At 38.0% G+C, this 18,622-nt stretch overlaps 1 protein-coding gene across 1 annotated transcript; it reads left to right on the plus strand.

Moving 5' to 3' along the window:
- Positions 1-193: 193 nt before the first annotated feature.
- On the plus strand, positions 194-17,544 carry spire1a (spire-type actin nucleation factor 1a). The gene is made up of 19 exons (XM_077590487.1): positions 194-754; positions 3,210-3,241; positions 6,441-6,716; positions 8,471-8,596; positions 8,829-8,903; positions 8,976-9,140; positions 9,809-9,895; positions 9,966-10,095; positions 11,976-12,017; positions 13,236-13,283; positions 13,361-13,494; positions 13,562-13,643; positions 13,963-14,115; positions 14,941-14,966; positions 15,865-16,002; positions 16,074-16,144; positions 16,231-16,258; positions 16,537-16,697; positions 17,079-17,544. Exons 1-19 carry the CDS (start codon positions 367-369, stop codon positions 17,338-17,340), a joined length of 2,424 nt encoding a protein of 807 aa, XP_077446613.1. The 5' UTR covers positions 194-366; the 3' UTR covers positions 17,341-17,544.
- The last annotated feature ends 1,078 nt before the right edge of the window (positions 17,545-18,622 follow it).

The raw sequence follows: 18,622 nt of genomic DNA on the forward strand, positions 1-18,622 counted from the left end.
AATCCGGTTAAAGTACAAAATAAAAGCAATTCATTAGGACGAAAACCTGTACCTTACAATATAATATTTCAACACTACGATTATTTGCATGGTCCTAAGTAATAAGAAGAAATTTGCGCATGTCAACTCTTTGAAAAATAGCCACTATTTTGGAAATGAAACATTAATTTCCGCTTCCTGCACGGGGAAGCGCTTAAACCGCTCCCCACCCGCAGTCACTTCATCATCCTCCAGTCATTTGCTCGACAGTTAACAGACGCGATACATTATCATACATCTCCGGGTGAAAACCTAAAAAAAACTATTTAATTAATTGGAATTTCTGTCCACGCCGTCGTTATGTTCGTGAAATAAGGCCAACCGGGCATGTCCAAGAGAGAGGTTACCGACGACGTGCTGCTGACTTCCCCGAGCCGTCCGCGCGACTTCGCCGCCGTCTTGAGCTCCTCCGCCGGCCGGGACGCCAACATGGACGCGGTGGGCACCGAGGAGGCGGCGGAGGAGGAGATGGAGAAGAACGACGTCTCCCTGGCGGAAATTCTGGCTCTCTATAGCCAGCCCATTAACGAGGAACAAGCCTGGGCCGTGTGCTACCAGTGTTGCCGCACGCTGGCGGCGCAGCGACCGCGGCGGAAGGGCTCCAAGAGTTTCAGCGGTGGCTGCGGTGGAGATTCCCCGCGGAGGATCGAGGGACCCGAGGATGTCCGAATTAGCCGTGACGGCACCGTCACGCTGCACCTTGAACGCACCACAGGTACTAGCTTAAAACAAAAACAAAAAAGACGAATAAAATTAAAGCAGCGTTTAATGGCACATATTGACGTTTGACGTGAAATTGTGAAATTTGAAATGAAGAAAATAAAACAAGGGAAAAATAATAATATTGAGGTAGGTGCGTCAGTAAACAATGTCCCACGTGATGGGGGGCGGAGGGGAGTGCACCCTGTTATACAGTCTGCAGCAAAAAGCCAAGCTAAAAATAGTCCTAATGCTAATATGCCAGTTAGTGTATACAAATTATGGCTCGTTTTATGGCTGACATTTTTGAAAATACCATTGACTACGGTCCGCACGAGAACCGTAATTGCATCCTACATTCTGTTGCGACCCATTTGCAATTCATTCACGGCCATTGATGCTAATAGACATCAATGCTATTTCAACTAGGAAGCTTAGCATTCATTGACTAATGTTTATCTCCCATTGACGGTGAAAGACGTCTAATCCATATTTACTGGGAGAGTTGCATTCAATTCAGCCAATAAGATAATACTTTAAAGAAACAAAAGCACGCTACTTTTTCATTAGAAACAAACACACCCTATAAATGATACAAAAATCTTTTGTAACAAATGATTATCACCTAGCAAAAAAACTTGACAGCTGTTAATTTCATGGCTTTATATTTGCCTTCAAAGCACCCCAAGCCATGTTAAACATCATTGAAACATGTTTTGCACATTAGCTTTAAAACTCATGTTTTTATTGATAAAGTTCGCAATATTTGGAAGTCAGAAACACATTTTGCCTTGGAAAATTCAGCCCCAGAAGCTAATTTTAGTTAGCTTGATGAAATTTGACAAGCATGTGTATTATAAGCAGCCTGACAGTCTCCCGAAGTCACGCATGTAAAAGCACAGGAAGTCTGCCATTGTGGATCAAAGCGTGTTAGCTAATAAGTTAATTTTCAGAGATCCTTCAAAGATGACAGCTGTGGAAAAATATACCAACCCGTGCAGCTTGTTTAAGTTTAACATGAAATTTGCTATCTTTATTACAGCTAAAATTCCAAGAAGCTACCTTTTAAAAAGTCAGGAACTCTTTAATTGGCAACCTTTACTTTTGTAATTATTCAAAAAGACCTAGAAAGTGTAACATTTTATTATCCACCCAGTTGTTTTGTTCCTTTTCATCAATCCTAACACCACCCATGTTTTTGGTACAAGTGTTCCCAAGCTAACCGCTAATTGGGGTGGAATGTCACTCTGCCACACTTAATGTGTTGGCACTACCCGCAAACCGAACAAACCTTACCAATAGGCGGCTACGCCAGGGGTGTCAAACATATGGCGCGTGGGCCATTTTTAAAAACAAAAATGTTGAATTCTGTGATTGAGTGCGCGCACTGTTGCATTTTGTTCAATTTCTTATCCACAGTCTTATTCGTTTTCTCCTGCCCTCAAAACTGCGCCGTCATTGCAATTCACCCTGTTCTCATTGGCCAACTGTTTTCAATGATCTCATAAATGAGATTTTTGCTAAAAAAGTGCCTAAATTTGCGACTCTGTCGATACTATTTTTAAACCTAAAAAGGTTTTATTTTTTTATCCAAAACTTGTTAAACAATATTTTGGGTTTTGGTTGGATAAAAAAAAGCATGAACATTTTAATTTAAGTTCTTTTCATTATGAAATGTCATTTTAGAGCAGGTGACATGTGGAATTTAGACTAATTTTGCTTACCAATTCCTCCAAAACCCCAAATTGTACCATTCATAAATTGTCGTTTAAACCCCTAAAACATTTCCATTTGTCTGAGTTCCTGTGGGAAAAAGTCTAAAAGCTCCCCGCGCAACCGCCACACAGAGCTCCTTGTCTCTCTTGGTGTCTCGTTAATGGACGCCCCTTTTATTTTCTCCAACGTCTCCATTTTCGGTGACCTCAGCGCGCTACGCGCTCGCTTGGACGGGAACGAAATTCCCATGACGTGTTTACGTAGAGTGCCGACGCGGAAGCTGGCGCCCGGGTCAAAGTTTCCAAAGGGCGTGAGGTCGTTTATGTCTACAACTGAAGCACTTGGCGACACTTAAAATGTCATTTTAAGCAACTTTGTTAAATACTATGACATTGCCAATGGGTTTTCAGGGTTAAAATATATAAAAGCCCCATTTTCACAAAACAAAAAATAACAAATGAGCAAAAATACTCCCGTAAAGAGAGAATAATAACATCTTATTACTTTTGGCATATGACAACTGCCAGTGAATTATTATGTACTAGTTTCAATTAGCATAGTTAGCATTTTATGAGCGGAAAGGTGATTTTCTTTTCTGTTCAATTAACTTATTGGCTGCCATTGATGGAATTTGGCATTCAAATCTAATTTTCTTTGTTTAATCTACTCAAATTTGATTTTCCTTTCATTGTTATTCCTATTTAATGCAAATAACAACCGTTGTCTTCTTGCTTCTTATTTTTTTGCCCTCGCAGATAAATACGGATCAGCGGCAACATCATTAGAGGTGAGTTAAGCTAAGAGTACATACTGCCGCCGTTTTGTGTCAAAATGAACCTTTAAAGCTACGTTTAGCATGTTTTTTTATGGCTGTCTTCACCTTTTTTGCTTACAAATTCCATAAAGATGGCAGTTTATTAATATTATTATTATGCTGTAAGGTTAAAAGTACTTAAAATGTATGGTAATGTGTATTTTGGGCGGAGTGTATTTACATAGTTAACAAGTGTGTGTACCAACCAAGGTTGTAATGGGTGTGGATTAAAAAAAAAAAGAAAAAGCTTAGGTGTATTTTAGTTTAGAATTTAGATTTTCTTTGTTTTTAATTTTAAAAAAAATCTCACTCAATTTCATTAGTTTTAGTTTTGTTTTTAGTAAGCAACTAAATTTGACTAGTTTTTTGGGATGAAGTATAAACAGGAGATTACATTTTAGCTTGTTATATGAACACAATTCAGTTTCATTCTTTGTCATCAAATTAGTTTTCATTCTAAAATGTTCTTACATGTCTAGTGACTGCCACTTAGTTTATTTTTCTTTAATTAGCAGCTGTAACTACATTTACTCTTTGCAGTTAAGTACACCAAATCTAATCTTGTTGATGAAATTAGCTTTCAGAATCGTTGGAATTCTTCAAAAATAATTTTGGGATAGTTTTCATATGAACTCAAAGGCAGTCTTGATTTGAAAATTTAACACATTTTGCTATTTTTTAGGTTCTAAACACGTGGAAGAATCTTAATCAGTTAAGAAATGATCTTGTGTTATGATTACCAAAATGGCCGACAAAAGGCTTAGCGGCAGCCATTTTTGTTGATTTTGTTTTGCAACATTTCTAGCAAAAACAATCAAAATTTTTATTTTTAGTTGTAGTTTTCCCCAAATTTCAATTTCACATCATTAATATTAAAGAGGCCTTTAATCAAAGTTAAAACGATGATGTCAACGTCCATGTTTATAAACTGACCAATGGAAAGTCCTCTTTTTTACATCATAACACTTATAAATCACTGTATTGTAATATTACTACCCACATTTTTAGACTGACCTTCAACAGAGGCAGTGGAAATGTTTCAACATGTCCATTAGTGTGAGTTTTGTCTTGGTGGTAACAACAACAACCATTTTTTAAAATAAATGTCAAATTGATATTTAAACAGATTTAGCGTGCCCTCTGCTTACTGCCCATAGTTAACTGGGAAAAGCTCCAGCACCCTTACAAACATGTTAAGCGGCTTGGAAGATGAATGAATGAAAATTGATTCATGAATTAATTCACAAATGCCAATTTTTAAATTTTTCGTCTTGTCAAAACTATGATGTGATCCACGGTATATATTGTTATGACTGAAATGAGGGAATATTTACTAGTTATTGCAGATCAAGATTTTATTTATTTGTTTTTTAACATTAGCCTGTAAAAACATGACAATCTTGACGTATAAGGATAAGGTGAAGGGGCATAATGTTGAAATTGTTTGATTTTACATTACCATAAATCCATATTCATATGCCGAAGTTTTGGGTCGGGACGATTGAACTTTATAATAAAGTAAACGGACACAATTTAACGCTCATTTGGTGACATCTCATGGAATTCTGACAATCAAAACTGAAAATTTGAGTCGCTATGCTATTTTAGCGCGCTAGGCGTCCCATCCAAGGGACCTTCGCACGTCGATAGCCCTAAAAAACTTTGCTGCGTTGCTGTAATTTGAGCTCCGCAGCGCTGCGATGCCTTTCTATTTTTTTTTTGCTGACAACCTTATCCCGCTATGCGCTTGTAATTGTTTACATCAAACCGTGCTGCTGTTTGGACTGCAGTCTACAGCTTCCCTGATGCTCGTGCGTGCCGGCGAGACACAAACAAGCCATTCTTTAGCGCCGTCCACGTTAGCGCTTGACTCACCCCGCGTCACGGTCACTCGCCAAAGAGAAAAAACAGTAGTTTCATGTTTTGTTGCGTTAAATTGCACGTTAACAGGTCACCTGATGACCTTTTTTTACCCCCTTTGGATAAAAAAAAATATAGAATGAGTCTGTCGTTTTCCAGTTGAAGAATGAGTTGTTTTTTAGTTCAGTCTTTTGCCGCTGAATCATAATGAAAGAATGAGCCTCTTATTTTGTATTCTAATCTTTTATAGGACTAAAAAATAATTTTTAATATTGTTTTTCAACCATCTTAAGGTTTTCAAATTTGTTAAATGTATTCATTTATACAATCATAGTCATAAAAAATAAAATTTTACTACAACACTATGTAAAAAAAAAAGTACAAAATTATTAAAGTTTGCTTTTTACGTTCCAAAATTTGTCACTTGGCCGAATGCAATGAATAAGAATAGAAATTAAGACAAAAATTAATCTCTTAAAACATAATTTAGTGTTAAATGCAACGTTTAATAAATAGATTTTTGGGGGGTTTATACATTTGCATATCAAACAAAAAAAAACAAGAGAAAATTTAATTGTTTTTGCATTTTATCAAATGAAAAAAGTCGTGAAAATATCTGCAGGTATTTAATTTGAATAAGAAAAAGAGCTGTAAAGAATGGATTGGACACCTGTTGCTGTCATTGGCATTGAAACATTATGCCAGACTATAAATGGGTCAATTATATTTTATTCTACAAAAAAGAAAGGCATGCATTGTTTACACTCTGTGGTCAAAACGTCACCTGCACCACAGCGATTATGGAAATATGAGATGAAACCGGTTTTGCGCGTTTTTTTTTTGCAAGGTTGTTTCCCAGAAATTTACTTTTTACTCTAGCGGGAAGCTTTTCAATATATTTGAGAATAAATAAAACATTTTGATTGGAATCCACGTCAAATGAAACGCAGTGATTGGCGTCCCCCAAGGATGAGAATTTACCCCACTTTTCATTTTTAATGTTGTTTTTTTTACTGCAAGTAGATTTGAATCATGTTGAATAATATAAATGATAAATCTCATGCACAAATGGGAATATTTACTATAAAGATGGAAATAAAAGACAGGTCAAGAGTGCTTGACTCGCTTGTCGTAATAGTTGTCGGTTAAGCAAAAAGGCAGGCATGGTTGAAAAAATGTTTAAAAAAAAATCAAATGGTTTGACTGGATATTTTTTATGTTTTTCAAAAGTGCGACAGCGTGATTCAAAATGAGATGTGTGCAAACATGATATTGTTGCTCGCGACCCCTGTTGACGATGACCTCTCTGCAGGTGATTGACTCGCTGGGCGTGATGATCTACAAGGCCCTGGACTTTGGCCTGAAGGAGAACGAGGAGCGCGAGCTGAGCCCGCCGCTGGAGCGCCTCATCGACATGATGACCAACGCGCAGGAGGCGCAGAGCGACGACGCCTGCCCCGACGAGGGCTACGAGGCCACCGAGGAGGAAGAGGAAGAAGAAGAGGAGGAGGAGGAGGAAGAGCATCTGGCCGTCACCGCCTCGGGCGGCGCCGTTAGCCAAATTCGGAGCTACCGCGACTTGATCACGGTACGATTCGTTTTGAATTGTTTATTTTACTACTTTTAATACTTTTAATTCGAAACAAAATATTTTACATTTGATTTTAATTGAAAAAACAATTTTTATTACTTTTTTTTAATATACCACTGTTGTTCTATTTTAAAAGAAAATTAAAAGGGGAAAAAGCACAGAAAATATGAAATAAAAAATAATATATATATATTTTTTAAAAGGATATAAACTTCATCAGCCAGTATTATTTAAAAAAAATGTAATTTATAGAAATAATATATACTCAAAAAAATTCAGGAAATATTACTTGATTTTTAAAATAGTATGAAAAATGTGATGATGATACGTAATCGATAGCTTGACAGATCGCATCAAATCTATTAATTCACTACCAAAATAGCACCAATCGCCATCAACGCCAGACAAGAATGAACGCTACCGGATTTTCCAGTCAGAACAATTGGACGCCTATGAGTCATCCTATGATACTCCTTGACCTTATTCACTGCCAGTATGTATCATATTTAGAGCATGTTCTTTGGTAGTTAGTAAAAGAAGAAAAATGTATCACCCATTAACTTTAATTAATTCGCAAAGTATTGCTTCATGCGTGTCCTAAAATGTTATGACCGCATACAAAAATATGCATGACGCATTCCTTTTAAAAAACACACTTCCAAAATTATGCAATTACTATTCGTCCTATTGCTGTGATGTGGTTTTACTCGATAAACTGTTTAGCGACATTTAATCTACGACACGTAACTGCAGTTAAAGAAACATTCCACGGATAAACGGGTTTTAGCAGCCGCCTGTTTTTTGAACAATTGGAGAAAAAGTAAGGTGAATAACTACCATATTAGGAGCCGGAATCGTTACATTCACTCTTTTATACAAGTTTCAAATAGTTTTGGGTTTCACAAGCGATGATTGTGCAGTGTTCGTGCGAGCAGGTCGTCAATGAATCGAATCACGTCAAGGCAATGTGTGTGTCACTACGCTATGAGCAACTAATCCCGTGAATATTTCCTGGGCTTATTGTGCTGGAAATTCATTTACGGGCCAGAATGTACAGCGTGACGGGCCTTATCAGCGCCACCTAAGCATATCGGAAGGTGGGGGCATAAGAACTAAATTATGATGTAATCAGAGAAAGGGAAAAACCTTTTGAACTGTTAAAGATTGCAGTCCTTGTGGGTGGTTTATGTTAGGAGCAAAGTCCCACTAAAGGACCAGAATTTATTTAAAAATAAATTATTATTTAAATTTTTTATAGACCTGCTGTTAATTTATTGGGTGTCATAGACATCGCGGTTAGCCATCCACAGAGGTGCTCTTTGGCTAAATGCTAATATTAGCTTTAAAAGTAGCATTCGTTTGCTAGCAGGTTATGTTGATGAACCAGATATTAATGTCATCTTTTGTTTGAAAATGATGATTTCACGGAGTACAAAGTTTTTATTATTTTTTATTAGCTGCTACCTCTTAATATTCTAACATTTTAAACATTTGTTGTCATTGACAATCTCTACACTAGCTTACGATGAGTCAGCTTTTTTTTTTTAAACATGGTTAGTAAGTCTCAACCTCTTATCAAAAGATGCAGTGAAGGAATTAAGTGAAAGTCATAAGTCATAACTTAAAAAGAAACATCAAAATATCCACTACTATTTCATTCATGACTGGAATAGACGTCCAATCCATTTGGAGTAGGAGGGTCGGGCGGCGATTGTCACCCATGTTAATTACCCTTTAATTCTCCCCTACAGTTATGTTCTTCCCACCTTCCGAGCCCCTCGGACGCCCCGAACCACTACCAGGCGGTCTGCCGCGCCCTCTACGCCGAGTCCAGAGAACTCTGCACCTTCTTGGAGAAAATCAAAAGTGCTAAAGAGGTAAAATGCCACAAAACGTCAATTACACAATGAAAATATAATATGAAACTGACCTAAAAGTAACCTCACGACAATTATTTATGGAGCCGAGCTGAAGGGCTAAGTGAGGCTAATAAGTAGCCGCAGTATTGCGCATACCAGTGAATTAGCATGTTACTTAACCAGGTTGTGCACTCGTAATATTAGCATTAGCTTGTTAACTTTTTTTTTTTTTTTGTCTCCATCATGGCAGAATCTTCGCAAAATGGAAGGCGAGACACCCCAACAACACGTTCGAGATCTGGACGAGCTAGAAAATGCTGATTGGGTAAAGAAAAAAAATGCTCACTTTGCATTCACAGGGAATTGATTAAAAAAATGTCTCGGTGGGGCTCGACAGGCTCGGTTCTGGGTTCAAGTGATGCGTGACCTACGCCACGGGGTCAAATTAAAGAAGGTGCAAGAGCGCCAGTACAACCCGCTGGCCATCGAGTACCAGCTGACGCCCTACGAGATGCTCATGGACGACATTCGATCCAAGCGTTATAAGCTTCGCAAAGTTATGGTGAGCAGTTTTTATTAGTCACAAAAAAATGTTTCTTAATGTTACACCTGCTTTTTTATTTTACTTTTTTTTTCTATACAAAAATATCATTTTGGAGGTTAAACGTGCCTGCAGTTGTCTAATATATGATTTATTACCTATTGTACAAAAATGGCAGACTCACTGTTCTTTTACTCCTCAATAGTCCGATCCAAAATGGCGGCTCTTTGCTCTCCAGTTTGGCGCTTTGTTTTTTTTCTTACTGGGAAAAAAGCACTTTGTGGAGTATCACCACCAATTTCATTATACGCAGCTGTGTATAATGACAATAAAGGGTTTTGATTTTTGATTTGATTTCATAATCAAAACCGTAAATAAGACCCTATTAGATATAGATATTTACACAAAAAATGTCATTCAATATTTTCCAAATTAATGAAAAATATAATTAAAATATTTAGTGTTGTTTCTCCTTAAAATGTATTCTTTCCAATAACGTAACAAGAACATTTGCTTTTTCCACGATATATTCTCAATTGTTAGAATAAAATAAACAATTTAAAAATTGAGCATTTTCTTTTTCCTCTCCTAAATAAAAATGTGGAAGAAACCTTTACTTTTTCAACAATATATTTTCAATTAAATGCAAAGAAAAAAGATTTTCAACATGATTCTCAATGTCCCACCAGGTGAACGGCGACATCCCCCCGAGGCTTAAGAAGAGCGCCCATGAGGTCATCCTTGAGTTTATACGGTCGCGTCCCCCCCTCAATCCAGTGAGTGGACTCTCCCTTTTTGCCACGTGTTTTTGCCGTGCCGCCTTGTTACCGCGGCTCTGTTTGCCAGGTGTCGGCCCGCAAGCTGAAGCCCACGCCGCCGCGACCGCAGAGTCTCCACGAACGCCTGCTGGAAGGCATCAAGACGGAGAGGAAGCTCAGACCCGTCTCGCCGGACGTGACCCGGAGGACCCGTTTGGGTAAGGACACGCTCTCGTATTTCCTCCCATTAGTAAAATCCCAACTATACTTAAACATATCTAAGACAGTCTGTATGTACTTCTCAAAAAGAGCGACAAATAACAGCGACCCCAACGTTTTTGTCCAATGAAAAACTAAATAATCGTAAGAATTTAAATACCTAGGAATCACTCTTGACTCTCAACAGTGCTTTCCATGCTTCGTCATGCTGTGTTGATGTCGATGTATACAGGCCACAATCCATTGGGTGTATTGACAAAATAACTACTACATATCCCAGCAGTCACTGCGCAGTACTTTGTCTACGGGAAAATAGTAGAGTCGGTGTACCCTATCGACTGATTTATTTTATTTTATCGTGATAACAATTTTAGTATTGGTCCATATATAAAGCGCACTGGATTATAAGGCGCCCTGTTTATTTTGGAGAAAATTTAAGACTTATGTGCGCCTTATAGTCATGAAAATACGGCATATATAAAAAAAACACATGCCTTAAATGGAACAATACTGTTAAATATGCAGATCCTACCTTAGTTTACAAAATCTTCCAACACAATGCTCCTCCACTGCAAGATTTTGTACAAAAAAATTCCAACACATCAACAAGGGCTGGCTCTACAGGTGACTGTATAGTTCCCTTCAAAAAGAGTACATTCAGCCAAAGCACCTAATCGGTCCATGCCGCAAAGACTTAGAACTCAATACCAATTAACATACTCCCGTCTCTGAACCTCTACGTCAATCATCTTAAAGCCTGGCTGTTAGACGAACAAAATAGCGATCACAACGCTGTCTAAAACTGCCACGTCTGTGTGTGTGTGTGTGTGTAGTGTGTGTGTGTCATCGTTTATCTTCAACTTACACAAGGAACTAAAGATGGAAATTAGCCCTTGGCTACAATCTTACATATTTACATATAAATGTACTCCCCCTTATTAAATATATCAAACTCAATCTTGCAAACTGCTAATTTTTTTTAATAATGTAAAAGTATTGTATTGTTATTTGTAGTTTTTCATATTTTGGGGGGTTCGTCCATGTTTTCTGGTTATTTTAATTTTAAAATTTTCTGTGGTGCTCCTGATTGTAATTTTTAAAAATATTTTTAAAATTCTTTTCGGAACTTTCTAGTCTTTTTTTTAAGTCTCCTGTGTTTATCACCTTAATTTTCACTATGCACATTGATTTTTTTAAAATCTACTTTTGCCCCCAAAGTTAACTTTTTACAGCACAATTTTGAGCCACCTGAAAAAGATGCTAAAATAAACCCACTTACTCATTTTACATTATTTCTAATTCACTGGCTGCCAATGATGGCAATAGACATCTAATCCATTTTGAAATGATTTAATAAAACAAGGTAAAAAAGAGAATTCAGCCTTCAGGCACAATTAATTTGACATTTATCGCCATTGATGGTAGCCACTGAATTAGCATTCTTCTATGCTAGCCTTGTGAAATCTTTTCCCATTATGAAATTACCTATCAATTATTGTTAATTCGCATTGTTGTTGTCTCAGGTATTCACTGCAACCTTATTATCCTTTTTATCAAGCGGAACTAGTCTTGCTAACAAAAACAATACTAAACCAGACCTCAAATGAAGTCCCTTCTTCAATAGTTCTAAAACTAACCCCCTCTCAACTTTTTATTTTATTTCAAAATTGAAGAAAAGCCAGTTGTACAGGAAATTGTCACTGCTGGAATTTGCCTCGCGAACCCAATTGACTGCACCCTCATGCATTATTTGTGCTAATTCGATTGGAAATAAGTGCATTAGTGGCGTACAGTGTTTGTCGTGTTCTTTTTATTACGTAATGCCGCATGTAATGACTTGGGCCTTCTCTTTCCTCCAATCTGCAATCAAACATGTCAGTCATTCGTCCTCTTATCACATCTTACAGCTTTGACTCGGCAGGTAAAAAAGATTCCCACGTATCGTCTGCTTCTTCTGCTATTGTGTAGCCGTGCCTTTTTTTTTAAGCAACACACCCTCTGTTTGTATGTTTTGTCTGTGCTGTCCAAGTATGTATTTAAGGCACACCCTTGTCACATGACACACATTTTTTTTTACTTCACTGGGTCTCTTAGAATTGCTTTTACTTTCATGTTTTAAAAAAATGTAGCCCCCGAAGCCAGTTTAATTTATGACCGTGAAAATTTGGTTGGTATGTTTGTCAGGAGAAGATTCACAAAAAATGCTTGATTTAGGTGCAGGAAGTCCACCATATTGTGGCGAAAAGTGTTATCAGTTATTGCATTTGATCGATAATACATTTTAATACCAATGCTAGACAGGTGATTGCAAAATAAATAAAATCTGGCATTAAAGTTTAATGGCAAAACAAAAATCAAACTATTTATATATATTTTTGACTTTTAAATTTATATGTATTTATCAATCAAGTTCATTACGGTGTGTGTATGTGTATATATATATATATATATATATATATATATATATATATATATATATATATATGTATATGTATATATATATATATATATATATATTTCTTTTTTTTACTTATTGTTTAACATTTTTAAAACGTAATTATGCATTATGTATTTAGAAATGAATTTTAAATTGGAAAATTGGCTGGGGAGGTGCCACGGTGGCGGCCATGTTGGTAGGGGCAATCAAGTTAATGGCAAAGCGTGATCATTACATTGCATTTTTTTTATTAAGTAAAAATCAAAATCAATTCAACTATATATCTTTCAATGTTGAATATTTTTCAAATGAACTGATCCACTGCTATTGACAGTGCAAGACGTCAAATCCATTTGAACTGAGCGGGGCTTGGATGTCAATTTCCGTCAATGGCACCAACACCTGGCACGAATGTCCCCGCCGTGTCCCAACAGTGAGATTACATTCGCCTGACTGTCATGCTAATCCACACACGCCGAGGAATATGTCCGCTTACATAAGCCACACACACGCCTGGGATAAATTCCCGATGGCAGATGACTCGCCCGAACGCATCACGGCAGCGACCTCAATCCTGACAACAAATAAGCTATCTGGAGTCCCACTTTTTTGTGCGCACCCCCCCCTTTCCCTTTGGTCACCAAACCCTAAGATATTACTCGACCATTTTGTGTCTGTTTCAACAATTGTTTCATTTCACAGGTGCGGGGAAAAGCTTCAGTACGCCTCACGATTTGTGTTGGACTTCAGGTATGCAACAACACATCCTTAAAATGTACAGATTCTGACAAAAATATTCTTTGAGACATTTTTTTGCTGCCTTTTAGACACTCCCGATTGTCCTCGAAAGCTAGCCACTAGCACACAGTCGCTAGCGCGCGGCTCGGCCAATCAGATGAGTCAGAGGAAGAGAATACTTCACGCGCCCACGTTGGCAGAACTCGAAAGCTCCGGCTCGGATGTAAGAAGTCGTCGCTATCGTATTAGTTGTCAATTTGGACTGTTGAGTGGACAAAGTTTACTCGCAGGAGGATACGACGACGACGAGTAACTCAAGTGCCACGTTGTCCTTGATGGACATCTCCCCAGATTCTACTAAAGGCAAGAAATGTGAGTTTTAACAAGTGGAGCCTAAGCCGCCAAATTCAAAGCATCGCCATATTTGGTAGAGTGGACACTCAAGTATAAAAAATCCATAATTTTACTCCCCTGTTATCTTGAACATAAACACACAACGCAATTTAGAGCCCGTGACTTCACCAAAAAGTAATCAGCTTCTGTTTCATATTACAAAAAATATAGATGTTATCCTGTACACACATACGGAAGCAAAAATACCTAACCTATCGCCGGAGGTTAGTTTAATTTGTGGATTTTGGAGTAGACGTGACAGTATAAGTAAGCATCTTTGTATTTTTTTTTTTTTAAGCACCCCCAGCGTTCTTGCCCGTGTCCGCCACGCCGTTGCCGGACAAGCGGCAGGCGGGGGCTTCCCTGCGCCGCCACTCCATTGAGAAAGCGGCGCCCGCTGATGCCAGTTCCTTCGTTGTGCCGTCCAGACAGAGCTCAAAGTCTCTGGTATGTAAATTACAGAGTAGTCTTCTTTTATTATTACTTACAATATTGTATTCCATTTTTTATTGTATTGTTATTTGTAGTTTTTCATATTTTTGGGGGTTCGTCCATGTTTTCTGGTTATTTTAATTTTTAAATTTTCTGTGGTGCTCCCGATTGTATTTTTTAAAAGTATTTTTAAATTTCTTTTCGGAACTTTCTAGTCGATTTTGTTTTAAGCCTCCTGTGTTTTTCACCTTAATTTTCACTATGCACATTGATTTTTTTAAAATCCACTTTTGCCCCCAAAGTTAACTTTTTACAGCACAATTTTGAGCCACCTGAAAAAAAGCTCAAATAAACCCACTTTCTCATTTTACATTATTTCTAATTCAATGGCTGCCATTGATGGCAATAGACATCTAAATCCATTTTGAAATGGTTTAATAAAACAAGATAAAAAAGAGAATTCAGCCTTCCCAGCAAAATTAATTTGACATTTATCGCCATTGATGGTAGCCACTGAGTTAACACTCTTCTATGCTAGCCTTATGAAATCTTTTCCCATTATGAAATTTCCTGTCAATTATTGTTAATTAGCATTGTTGTTGTTTGAATCGCTTACTTTCTGTTTTCACGCTGCAGTTGATGGACAAGGTAACGACCCTTAGCCCCTATTTTTTTATCCACCATCCACTATTTTTTTCATGCAGTGCAGCTTCTTCCAAACGTGAAACGTTATCTTACAAAAAACCTGACTGGGTTATGGAACTAAACAATATTCCTAACGTTCAAATGAACTTGGCGTCACTCAAATATGATCCTGTGTTTGTTAATGTTGTTCAGGTTCAAGCTGCCGCTAACGCCGTTCACGGCACGGTATGTTCCCTAAAACCTTTTATCCACAAATGTTAAGGGGTCTCACACTTGTGCCTCATTGGATAATTATTTGCAGTCCAATTTGGATTTTCTGGGTTTTTTTCTTTTCTGTGCACTCTTTGGCTGTTGTGACTTATAGTATGGCGCAATTTATACACCAAGAAATACAGTAAATAATTTTAGCTAAAGTGGGGAAAAAACAATTATTTAAAATAATTTTAAAAAAAACCACACAAATTACTAAAAAGCCAGTAGTCATAAAAAATATAAATAATTCTCAAAAAAATCCAATTTAATTAAAAACGAGTACAGTAATCCCTCGAATATCGCGGACAATTGACCCATGGTCACAAGAAGACAAAGGACTTGGACTAAAACTCCCATGAACCTTTTTTGGAGGATTTATATCAAGCAGAGAGGAACTATTTTCACGGTGAATACAATATTTAAAGTGTTTATATTTTTAAATATATACATTATATTTTTATATTAATACATTATTTATTGTGGCCATGTCTGGTCTACATTAACCGCCATATTTGAGGGATTACTGTAATTTGCAAAAGGGATAAAGACACATTCAAAGGTTTTTTTTGACCTCTTAAAGCTCAACGCCTTGGCTGGCAACGACAGCAATAGACGTCCAATCCGTTTTATTGTGGGAGTGGCTGTTAAAATGGATTGGACGTCTATTGCCGTCAATAAGTGTTTTCAATGACAATTTCCCCTTCCAGTTAATATGATGTGAACTTTTAAGATGCCCACCTTTTAAAAATAAAAAACACGTCTGGGCCGACGTCCTTTCGCAAAATCGTCGATGATTTTCGGTGGCGGTGTCCTGCCTCGCTTCGGCATTTCCGGCACCGTGACGGCATCTCGCCGGTTTGATTTCCTCCAGGAGGACTTCTGCTTCCCGGTGGAGTGTCTGGCGCTAACCGTGGAGGAAGTCATGCACATCCGGCAGGTCCTGGTCAAAGCCGAGCTGGAGAAGTTTCAGCAGTACAAAGACGTCTATAATGCGCTCAGTAAAGGAAAGGTGAGAGTGCGACGTCATCGCTGGTTTCTTTGGTCCTTATGCGCTTTTTAACGTGACATTTACGTCTTTAGCTTTGCTTTTCGTGCCGGGTAAAGAGGTTCTCTTTCTTCACCTGGTCATACACGTGCCAGTTCTGTAAGAGGTAATAGTATAAACGTTTCATTTTTTGAAAAAAAATATTGGTACTGTAAAGAAAGGAAGTGACCTTTGACCTCTTGGTTTTTGTAGGCCCGTGTGCTCGCAATGCTCGACCAAGGTAAGATGTGAAAAAATATTTTAGGATGAAAAGCATTTATTGTTATAGTTTGGCAGATGAATTTCTTGTTTTTTTTAAATATTTTAGATTTTTCTCGAATGTCCAGTTTTACACAAAAAATGTAAATGATGAAAAATTGTCCCAAAATATTTTTTCTCAATATTTTAGATAACATGTATCTTGAAAATATATATACTACATATGTATTTTTTTCTTCTGGTTGGAGGCTAACATACTATACTTGTGTAAGCTTTATTTTTTGTTATTATTCTATCCAGATGCGTCTTCCTTCCAAGGCGTACGCCACGTTGCCCATTTCCTCTTTGGGCCCGAGCGCCACATCGGCTAAAGACGAAAAGGCCGGCGCTTCATCTGAAACGGGGAAGCAGGCGTTTGGGTCATCGCAGAACCGTCGCAGTTTACGCAAAAGCGTCTACAAGTCAGTCAAAGCCATTTTTCCATGTAAAATTATTGTAGGAAAATGTTATCCGCCATTTGTGGCCAAATAGCTATCATATGAGTCCCATCGAATTGAATATCACACAGTCATGAATAACTACTGGCTTCAGCTCAATGACGTCCCCGTTAGCTTAGCTTGCATACCTGTCAACCTCTGCCGATAACTGCCCTATAAATGATTATGATTCCCCTTACAAACCCCCAAAAAACCTTACAAACACCGTACGACTCTTACGGTAAGTCGAGTCGCACCTGACTATAAGTCGCAGGCATAGCCAAAGTATGGAAAACCCTAACCCTGTGAATACTACTTACTATGCTTTGTACAAAAATGCATTTTTCCATTTGACGTCTCGGTCAGATTCTACAAGGACGAAGACACGTCACATCCCACCCGCAGCGACCTGGATCTCCCCAAGGAGCTAACGGAGGACTGGGCATCCATGGAAGTCTGCGTAAACTGCAAGAAATTCATCACCGAGATCATCTCGTCCAGCAAACGTAGCCTGTCCGTGACTAGCAAGCGCGCCCGCCTCTACCGCCAGAGCCGCTCCTTCTACCGCAGCTCGTCGGCGTCCGTCAACTTCCGGCCCTCCGCGCGCATCGGCGTCCACGAGGCGTAGGTCCAATCACGTGGCGGTTTCCTCCCGCTAGCCAAAGCCGCATCCCGCGCTCAGGAAACGTCGGAGAATGTCAAAACGAGGAAGAATGAAGGAAGGGACGACATTGCTTGTAAATAGCGCCCGATCCCGACCCAGCAAGGTTTTTCCACGTAGCACTCAGGAACAACAAGCGATTGTGGGCCCCTCCCCCCCCCCCCCCCCCCTCAGGTCGCGTCCTTCTTCTTTCGCCAGCATTTTTAGGCCCAACTACACTAAATAATAATTTCCTGACCCAGAATTGGAGATTGTTTCCTTGCACATTTTATGACAAATAATAAGCTTTGACGACTCATTGTGGAAATGACAGTTTAAGACTCATTGAGGATGATCGACGTATGATTGGACGGCTTTTTTCACATTTTGTCGCAGCGTCCAACCTGTTTGATGTGGTTGATCCAGCAGCAAATGAGTTGATCTCGGTTTTGTTAAGGATTAATTTTAGATTAGCAATATTTTAATATATGATTTGACGTCGATTGAATATGGCATACTGGTTTTAATATAATATCAAACGGGTTGTAGAATCATTTTAAATTGGTTGTAGATTAATCTCGTTTTGGATTCATCTCAGATTGGTCCTAGAATCATGTGACAGGCAATATGTTCATCTCAGATTTGGTCTATCATAAATTTATATTGTCTGGGTTCATATCTGATTGTCTGTAGATTAATCTCGGAATGGCCGCCGGTTAATCTATGATCACTAAATGTAATATAAAATTGAGTTTAAAATGGGTGGATCTCTGTTTAGCCTTCTTTAACCAAATGATATATATTTTCAATTTTAGGGTTGAAATGGTAACAAAAACAAAAAAAAATACAGAAAATTTCTCTTACCATTTTTCTGTTCATTAATCCCATGTCAACATTTTAAATGGTGAAAAATATCTCCAGTTACAACATGTTACACTGCGACTTGCAAACTATTTTTTTCAATTTCCTGCTGAATTTCAGACTCATCCCCCTCCAACACTTTATTTTCAAGTGTGCCTGGTGCCAAACAGCTGTTTATTTCTGAATGTTTCATTTTTCTATTTGTACATAGTATACAATATTGAGTATGTACTATACATGGGACTTATCAATGGGCTCACCAGCTTCATCTTCATCCCTATTCCGAATGTTGTATATATGCTGTATAGCTCCAAAAGCTCCAGATTTAATACTTTAAAACTTGCCCAAGAATGAGCTTCTTTTTTTTTAATCTAAAGCTATTTTATCTTTTAAAAAATACATTACCGCG

The sequence above is a fragment of the Stigmatopora argus genome, chromosome 21 (assembly GCF_051989625.1).
Source record: "Stigmatopora argus isolate UIUO_Sarg chromosome 21, RoL_Sarg_1.0, whole genome shotgun sequence".
Classification (NCBI taxonomy): Eukaryota; Metazoa; Chordata; class Actinopteri; order Syngnathiformes; family Syngnathidae; genus Stigmatopora; species Stigmatopora argus.